The sequence below is a fragment of the Rhea americana genome, unplaced genomic scaffold (genome assembly GCF_003343005.1).
Source record: "Rhea americana isolate MKP2758 unplaced genomic scaffold, rheAme1 scaffold_5, whole genome shotgun sequence".
In the NCBI taxonomy this organism is placed as follows: domain Eukaryota; kingdom Metazoa; phylum Chordata; class Aves; order Rheiformes; family Rheidae; genus Rhea; species Rhea americana.
In genome coordinates this window covers 8,639,303-8,648,573 of record NW_028186645.1, presented here as the reverse complement: position 1 = coordinate 8,648,573, position 9,271 = coordinate 8,639,303, and the positions used below count along the sequence as shown (strand labels likewise).

Here is a 9,271-nt window from a genome sequence, read left to right as displayed (position 1 = left end):
GGAGGCCGGCGCTCTGCGGCGCGGCCCTCGGAGGCGGCGCGGCGCGGCCTGCTGCGGGAGCGGCGCTGGGAGGCCACGGCGCGGCTATGGAGATCGGCACCGAGATCAGCCGCAAGATCCGGGTGAGAGAGGAGCGGCCGGCTCGCTCCCCCTCGGCCGGCGGCGCCTGCCCCGAGCCCCGCTCGCGTGCGGCCGCGGCGGCGCGGCGCCGCCACCGCCGAGCCCTCGCCGCTCTCGGCCTCCCAGGCGGAAGGACGCGGCGGGGCCAGCCCGGCCGGGCCGCGGTTACGGGGCGGCTCCTCGCCGCGGCGGGCGGGCGGCGGGGGAGGGGGCAGCAGCAGGAAAGCAGCAGTTTGGGGAGATGGAGTCGGGGCCCGGCGCAGGCGGCCTCTCCCCCGCCCGGGCCGCGGGCCTGGAGGCCGAGGGGCACCGCCGCTGGGCCGTGCGCTGGAAGCCTCCTTCCGCCGGCAGGTGTTCGCACCATCAGCTGCTTCCACCCCGCAGCCGCCGGCGCGAACTCCTGCCAGGTTTTTCACGCTCAGCCAGGAAACACCTTCATCAAAACATCCAGGGTTTGTTWCCTTTGCACTGCATGAGCCCAGATGGTGCCCGCTTGAAGTATCTGGGACTTGCAAGGCGTCTGGTGGCTCTGGGAGCTGACGTGTAGGAGATATGGCAGATCCTGTGAGATTGCTGCCAGTTCTCACTGTTCGGCTGCCAGTCCCTCTCTGTTACAACCTTTGCACCACAAACAATGGTGAATAAGAAAAATAATCTCTGTTAAACCAACACTTTCAAAGAATTAACAAGAAAAACTTTACTAAATGAGCTTCCCACAGTTTTGCAGTTAGGAGTGCTTTGTTGCTCTGTCGTTTAAATGCTATTTGATTATTTTTTAGGGTGCTATAAAAGGAAAGTTGCAGGAGCTGGGGGCTTATGTAGGTAAGTTTTCTCATGTACTTAGCAATTTTCTGTAGGTACATTATATAGATAGAAAACTAGTAGCCGGTTAATGCCATTATTTGGATCAGCGTATTCATTTATTATTAATTGTGTTGCTGCATAAAAAAGGTTAAGCGTGCGATGAATTTTCTGACATGCTGGACTAATATGAAAGAAAAAAGACTTTTTCTCCACAAAACAAGTACAGTCTAAGTTAAAGTACATGCGTTGCCCTCGTTAGCGGTGTGCCGTGTCGCCCCTTGCCCCCCACATCGGTGGCGGCTTCAGGCGTGCGCCAGCGCAGCCACTCCATCGCGTTCGGGCCTGCGGGAGCTGCGGAGCCTGGGGCCGAGGGGGTACGCTAGAAGGGAAGAGCTTGGCACCTGCCTCAGGCATAGTACATAGATAGTACATGGACATTAATGAATGAAGGGACTGAAGGAAAATAACTAAGGAYGTCCACAGCCGCCTCTTTCAAGGAAAAATGGTAGCAAGGGAATTGAAAGAAAAACAAATAGTGAAGTGGCTTTGTGCCCCTTTAAGGAAGGTTCTTTGACGCTCAGGAAAAACATTAGATAAAGGAATATGCTTGCAGGTATAACAGCAGTTACATGTGAGCACTTTGAGAGAGAGTCAGTCTTTTCTCTGAAGAGAGATCTTTTCAACTGCATTTTGAATTTCAGTTAAGATGTTTGTCAAAATTAGGAAAAAGAATGTTAAAGTTAGACGGAAAGACAGCTTAATTACATTAGTTTAACCAAAGAGTTGGAAAGGTCACGTCAGAAACATTACATAGAATAAATCTGCAAAATGCAAATACTTGGTTGGATAAAGGGAAAACTAAGAGCTACCTTGAGCTAATGTTGATGAAACATACGTAACTAAATCTCAGAGGCAGGGTGAAATTTTGTTTTGAGTGTAAGGAGACAGATATGAGCAGTTTGTAATGCCCCTTTTTTCCCTGAATCCAGGATGAAATGGATATTGCACTTAAGAGCAACTATTTGATTTACAGCAGTAAAAGTTGTTCATTTAGCAGTGTTCTGTCAGAAGCAGACTACCTGAATCCTGCGGCTGTCTTGTTGTTTTATGTGATATTCCTGGGGATTCAGATGAATGAAAGGAGGTTAGATGCCTACTTGAGTGCAGAAATCCCATGCTTGCAGGACCAAGCTCAAAGTTTGTAGCTTTGTCTTGAATCCATCTTAATTTCTATTTAAAATTAACCAGTCTATTTATGCAGTCAAAATATATTATAAAAGGGGGTTACCAGTGAGTTGACATTCTGAACTCAGTAGTTCCCAGGGAACTGAGTTTACAGTTTTTTCATTGCAAGGTCATCTTTGTCACCATCTCAGTTGGTCACATTGTTGTCTTTTTCAATTATTCATTTTTGAGGTTTTTGTTACTACCATTCCAGGTTCCTATTTCTCAGTCCTTGATTCTTTTTCTGCTTTTTCCTGCATTTCTGAAAATATTATCTCTTAATACCAAGATGCTAGTAAAAATAATACTTGTAATCTCTAATTCCAGCTATGGCTACTTCCTGCTTCTTTGTATTTCCTGTATTTGGAAGGCAGTTCCCAAGATCATCATACAATGTCTACATTTTCTTAGTCAGCTTTTGCACTTCTTTACATTTCTCTGTATTTTTTTATCTCCAAATATGACTCTCTCTTTTAACCACTTTTTCCAAATTTTTGTCATTTTTCTACTTTCTTTTCTTGACTATTTGGGGCAACTTTCCAATTAATGTATTTCAGGTACTCTGTGTTTCTTCTTTTAGGAAACTAGTAAAATCGCTTCTCCCTCATTCTAGCTACTGTGAGCTAGAACCACATTTCCTGAATTTACGCTTTTATGTCGTTCTGTAACTGCTGGTACTTTAATTTCAAAAAGTCTTTTAGATAAAGACACGTTGAAAATCATTTGTTCTGTAGGATTTAAGAAGGAAAAAATCACATCTGTAAAACAAAGTGAAGTAAGATATTCATAAATTATCAAAATTATCAGAGGCTGCGGTTTTGCATGCAAATTAAGTAAGCATAAACCAGCACAGTCACAGAGAGAAGCAGTTTTTTTCTGTTTTTCTTCCTCCTGTTGTGCTGTTGCAAGTAATTCTGCAAAGTTATTTTTAAAATATCGTTTTCTTTGCTTTATATCATATATTGAAACAGACCGAGGAGCTGATCAAGTTTAAAACCAAACTGGCCAAAAGTTTTAATGTCATATGTTCCTTGATCTGTAAAGCAGATTCTATGCATCTTTTGAAGTTTAGAGTTAACATGAAAGTACCACCAAAGAAAAACTAGTATTTAACGGTAGCCTTTGGAACACTCGGACTAGAATACTGAGTAGTGGTAGTGAAATGCAAGTAGAACGTATGTATGTCATTTTTGTAGTTTAGAGTACAAGTGATTGTAGTATATGTAGATAAGAAGAAATAGAATTCCTTTGATTTCTATTTGAGATTTTTCATTTTTTTAGGTCTTTTTAATATTGTATGCAGACTTGATTAGGACTGAGTGCAGCTATGTTAGTACTTTAGTTCACATTCACTTTTCAGAGTGTATTTTCCAACTATCTTCACTTACTGTTCTTTGGTTCATGTCATAGAATGGTGTTGGAGACTATGAGTTGTTTGATTAGACTAATTTGAAAGAGGTGCTGAAGGAGCGTGCCTAATGCTACCGTAAATGGGTGTCCAATCTTCTGGAGTAGACCAAAGCTAGTTCAGAATAAAAAGCTTGAATACCAACTTCTCCAAACCCTTAACTCGTGGATGTCAGATTCTCAGCACCTGAATATCTATTCTTATTGGTAGGCATAGCTAGTGTGAACAGTCCTTTAATGGGAGCAGATTCTTCACTCTGTATGAAATTGTATATAGGAAATTATTTCAGCACCTGAATATCTATTCTTATTGGTAGGCATAGCTAGTGTGAACAGTCCTTTAATGGGAGCAGATTCTTCACTCTGTATGAAATTGTATATAGGAAATTATTATTTTTTTTTTTTTTTTTTTTTTTTTTTTTTTTTTTTTTTTTTTTTTTTTTTTTCATAGATAGAAAATCAGGGAGTTAGTACAAATTTGATTTGTTCAAAGCACAAATCAGAAAGTAAGATTTATCTGCTTGGTCTTTGTAACAAGTGGAAATTTCAGAGAGGGGGCACTATATCTGACAAAACTTGAAGTAATGAAAATTGTGGACTGTTGTGAACATTAAAGAAAAGCAACAGAGGAGTGGCTTTCTTCTATATTGGCTGTCTTTTTTGAGGTTTTATTTACTTGTGTTTTAAAGACTTTGATCTTACCTTCCGTCTGTGCTTCCTTACTCATACTTGTATTGATCCTCAGAGAAAATGGAAAACTTGGTCATTTCTTTATCTAAGACTGTCTACAGTCTTTATAGTAAAACTGAAAAAAAAGAAGCTGATGACTTGTTTGAGGTTCTATTTGCTATGTCTTTTATTATACTTTAAAATAACATATTTTAGTGAGCCTTTCAAAAGTAATACAAAGGGCTATTTTTTCTCCTTCTATTAGATGAAGAGCTCCCCGATTATATTATGGTTATGGTGGCCAATAAGAAGAGTCAGGAGCAGATGACAGAGGACCTTTCCCTTTTCCTTGGAAACAATACTGTCAGATTTACTGTATGGTATGTTTGTGAGCTACTTGTCACACTTACTACCAATAATCAGGACTGTTTTCTATAAATGAAACTTGAGAATGTAAGAAGTTACTTTTCCTTTCATTGTGTTATTTACATTAATCAAAACTTTTTACTATGCAACTCAAATAAATAAATTACTGTAATGTTTTTCAGTAGTTAAGCCATTGCAGTGGTAATTAAGTGACAAAGGTTTGGAGGGCTTATATTTTGGTTTTGCTCATAGGTCCAGTTGAATTTTTGTGACATACTCAGGTAACAGGGCCCTGTGTTGACTTTAAAAAATTATTTTTGCAAAGCCCACTGTGAGTGCAAGAATTCACAGCGGTCAAATGTAAAGTAGTTCTTTAAAAAAAGCTTGCTTGCTTTCTTGCTAGTAGTGCTTCAGACTGCTATTGTACATGGGAATTACTATATCAGGACTGATGATCAGTAGATCTAATTCTGTATACCTGTCTTTAACAAGGCTTAGTACCAAATGCTTAGGTATTCCCACGACTCAGGCTGTTTATTTATCACCACCATCCCACTGCACAAAACAAGACTAGAACCCCAGAATTATTGTGAGGAGGAAAAATTATCAATAGATGAATTCTTTTCCAAATTTCTGACAGTGGAGGATTAATCTATGCTGTGCTGCATGAGAGATTTAGCAATTACAATATTTTTCAGGCATTTTCTAATACTGAATTTGGCTTATATTATTAACCTTTAATTAACTCTAGTTTTTAAAGTATTTAAACAGAATATTCAAACAGATACTGTGTCACCCCAGAGTTTTTTTGGCATGCGCAGTTGTATATTTTTTTTTCAAGTTAACCTTATTTCTGAGTCTTTAACCTAAGACAGTTTTAAGGAACATTATTTTGATTTGTATAGATAAGACAGTATATTACATTTTTCCTGCTTTTCAGTTTGATTCCTTTGTAATTTTTATACTTAGTGATTATGTTCACTTCTAACATTTCTCCTACATGGTTAGCCAGGTTCCCCTTTTGTTGGTAAGGAGCTTTTGTGCAATTAAATACCAGAAGAGAAACATTTTAAAGGTTGAGTAAGTGTGTTAGTTAAACCATAATGTTGACAAAAAGTGAAAACTAGTTCTGGCTRTTATGACTTACTATGTTATCTGTTTAAGCTGATGGATTTTCCTGTGACAGTGTTACTTAAATGGAGATAACTTGAATCTGCTTTCAAACTTTTTTCTTTGAGTTCTCCTTTCTTATATTTTGACAAATGCAATTAGCCCTCCTCTTCTTTTTTCTTTGAAGGATGCAGGCTTCTATTGTTCCTGTGTACTGCCTAAGAAAAACTGTTGACTTTCGCTGTAACAATAAGTCATGCAGTTGTCTTTCTCCCAATGATTTTTGAGAATCAGTTAGACAAATCAGTGAGGTTTAACGAGTTCATAAAGTTACTCTAATACTAGGATTTTGACTGAATCCTGATGCACACTAAAAGTAAAACAATGATCTGTAGCAAAAAATGATTTTATAGCTTTATAGATAAAACAAACTATTGAAAAAAAAGAACTAAGGAAAAATTTTAACAGGGAAGGGAGATTAAGGTTGTTTGTTTTTTTGTTTTTTTGTTTTTTTGCATTTAGAACTAGATATCAGTTATGTACAGCAGTTAAATTGCTTGCTTATTTTGATGACATCTTTTAAAAGTCCCAAAGTAATGAGTCTTTTAATCTCTCAATTCAGTATTCTCATCTGTCAATAAATACAAGTTTAATTTCAGATGCTTTATCAGACGATTAAGTAGGTATTAGTTGAAAGAACAATGGGCAAGACGATTAGATGACATGTGCAGTAGGCTGTAAGAGGACAGATTGAAAAAATGTTATATAGTGTTATTGTTGAGTTTTCTTTGTTTTTACTTCTTTTAAAGGCAGTCTAGTATTTTAATATTTTTAGGCATTGGGTCTGTGGCTAAACTAAGTCATCAGCAAGGTCTGCCTTCCTTGATTTGTCTTTGTAGCTGGTAATTCTAGGTCTTCTAGCAGAAGTTCCACCTCATTGGACCTGATACTCCTGCTGGCTGGCCTGCACTTCTTACTCTGAACCAAGTGTCAGGTCACATATTTCCTTAGGTCAGTGTGGAAAATGTTATGTAGCAGTCACATTGGCAGAGCTCAGCTGACAAAACTTTTAAGACTGTTCTAGTGAAAACTCACAGGGAGATTTGGAAGGCCTTCTTAGTATTCCCATACAGTCTTTCTTTTTGCACTTTTGAATGTGATTTTGTTTCTCAACCTTTTTGTACTGTCTGGTCTAAATTATGAAGATACCTGTAATTACAGTTGGATTTCAACTAGAATGTGCATTTTTTTTTCTCTATAATGTTTGTGGATTTTTAAACAATATTGTTCTTAGTCGTTTGATTTTTCTTCAAGAGTCTGTACTTCAGCTTGGTGCATTTTGCACAGTTAAACAGCAAATTTGCTACTTCCTGRAATGCTTTTTTGCTCACCAGCATGTCTTGAAAAATGTTTTCTGTGTGCATATACATTATTATTCCTGAGTATATTATGTGCTATGAATTGTAAATTTGTTAGGATTGAATTTAGAGTTATTTTAACTGTTTACTTTATAACTAAATACAGTATATATGTATATACAGTACAGTATATACTTCATATATGAAGTAAAATTCTCATGTATACTTTAGACTTGTAACTGAGGTTTTCTAAGTCATGCCTTTTAAAAGGCACTTAAGTTGCCGCATTGACTGTAGGACTTAACGTTGGTTTTAGTTCTCTAAATCAGCCAAATGCCAAAAGTAGATCATGTGATGACTACCTTAGCTGCACATCTAAAGCTGACTCGCTAGAAATGAGGTACTTAAACCACTTCCTTTTGAGTTCGGATATGTGTCAACTGATTGAAATTGAAGTCTTAGATAAACAAGATGCTTATTATATGTGGAGAAAAATGTGATATGTTTTGGCAAGATACTACAATTCTTCTGTTTTTCCTTCTTCTCTTTTTCATTGTTCTCTATCCCTTCCTTCTTTCAGGCTCCATGGTGTTTTAGATAAGCTGCGATCTGTGACTACTGGTAAGTAAGACTGATTTAAGAGTGTAAGTTGATACATGCATCTCTTCTGTGTAGTGTTGCAGGTCTAGTGAGTTTCAAAAAATATCTTATTTCTGAGTGGTTCTTGCTTATGTTTTGAGTTGAAATAAGTTTCAATGTGTTGTATTTTCTGTACTGGGCAATGTCTTTTTTTTTTCTACTTAAATTTATTTTAAAAACTTTATTGCTATACTTTGATGTAAACCAGAAGGTACCTGTATCCACAGAAACAACTAGCGTAAAATCTTCAGAATCTAATATCTTTGAGAGCAACCTTCCTCCTAGCAAAACCAGTTCAAGTGTGAGTGATGAGAAGAGGCGCGAGGATATCTTGCCACCTCTTGCAGTTTCCAGCACTCGGACTGAAAGAAATGACTCTAGAGTTTCAACTAGCTCACAGGAACAAAGAAATACTACTTCACGGTAAGGCTTCTGATTGTTTACTGACGGGGATTCAGACTTCAGGGTTGTGTGACTGTGATAGTTGTTCTGAAGAGCACGTATACTTGAAAAGATCAGAGTGATTTTGAGGGGTAAAACATTGCTACAATTTGTTGCATAAAACATGAAATCAGGAATTTCATTACATGTCTTTAAGCAGCAGATATGCTTACATTAATTAATGAAACTGAAAATAGAGGTCAAGTGTGCTAGGTTTGTATAAACAGTAGTATCTTCATGATTCCTCCCTGCTGGCTTTGTTTAAAAGAAAGTTTTTTTATTTTCCAGAAGTTTATTTGCAAGTTAGGTAATAGTTCATAATGTCTTATTTTATCAGGCAGTCTTGTGAAGATGGTTCTGCATCCCGCTTAACGTCTACAGTCAAACCTTTAAGGGAATTATCACCCTCTGAAGCTGTAATTGACATTAAACCTGAACCAGATGATCTAATTGATGAAGACCTGAACTACGTGCAGGAGAATCCTTTGTCACGGAAGAAACCTATTGTAACTGTAACTTACGGGTCTTCTCGTCCTACTGCTGAAATTTATCGACCACCAGCTAGCAGGAGTGCAGATGGGAATGTGCATGTGCACAGATTGTCACAGCAGGGCAACTTACAGGGGAGCCGGCAGTTAGATGGGCAGAACTGCCGGTCTTTGGAAACAGTCCAGCTGTGCAATCCAGAAGCATTTGGCAGCTTAGCAGAGAGTTACAGATCTACCTCCAAACTTTGTGGTGATAAAGTAGGCAGTGAGGTTAGTATGATCTGAACATTGCTATATTTCACACTTACTAGACACCAGAATTGGTGTATGTACTTCTCAAGTGAGATCTTGACCTCAGAGGAATCAAAGGATTTCTGTCACTGATACCAGTAGGTTTGGGATTTCACCCCTTTGGTTCACTGATCAAAACAGATTGTGTAGTTTAACACTTCAGGTTGCTGACTCTTTAAGTTAGTTACCATCTACATCTTGATGCCATATTGAGTTGGACTAACCAGTTAGCACATTGGCATGTTGCTCTTGGTGAATAAGAAGTAATCATTTTGCTCTCTGTGGAGTTACATGTTCTTCCATGAGTGATGAATTCTGTAAATCTGTGGTTTTTTGAATGCTGTATGTACCTGT

The 9,271-nt window shown here is 38.4% G+C and overlaps 1 protein-coding gene across 2 annotated transcripts in view; it reads left to right on the top strand.

The window, feature by feature from the left end:
- ZC3H14 (zinc finger CCCH-type containing 14) overlaps positions 1-9,271 on the top strand; it is a 28,285-nt gene continuing 19,014 nt past the window's right edge. Inside the window, exons 1-6 of one of the 2 annotated variants that reach the window (XM_085317571.1) lie at positions 1-122; positions 900-942; positions 4,490-4,604; positions 7,639-7,679; positions 7,925-8,120; positions 8,476-8,896. In XM_085317571.1, coding sequence (XP_085173697.1) covers positions 87-122; positions 900-942; positions 4,490-4,604; positions 7,639-7,679; positions 7,925-8,120; positions 8,476-8,896 — 852 coding nt within the window. In that variant the 5' untranslated portion in view covers positions 1-86. The remainder of the gene's footprint in view (positions 123-899; positions 943-4,489; positions 4,605-7,638; positions 7,680-7,924; positions 8,121-8,475; positions 8,897-9,271) is intronic. The other variant, XM_085317572.1, reaches the window with a different exon arrangement.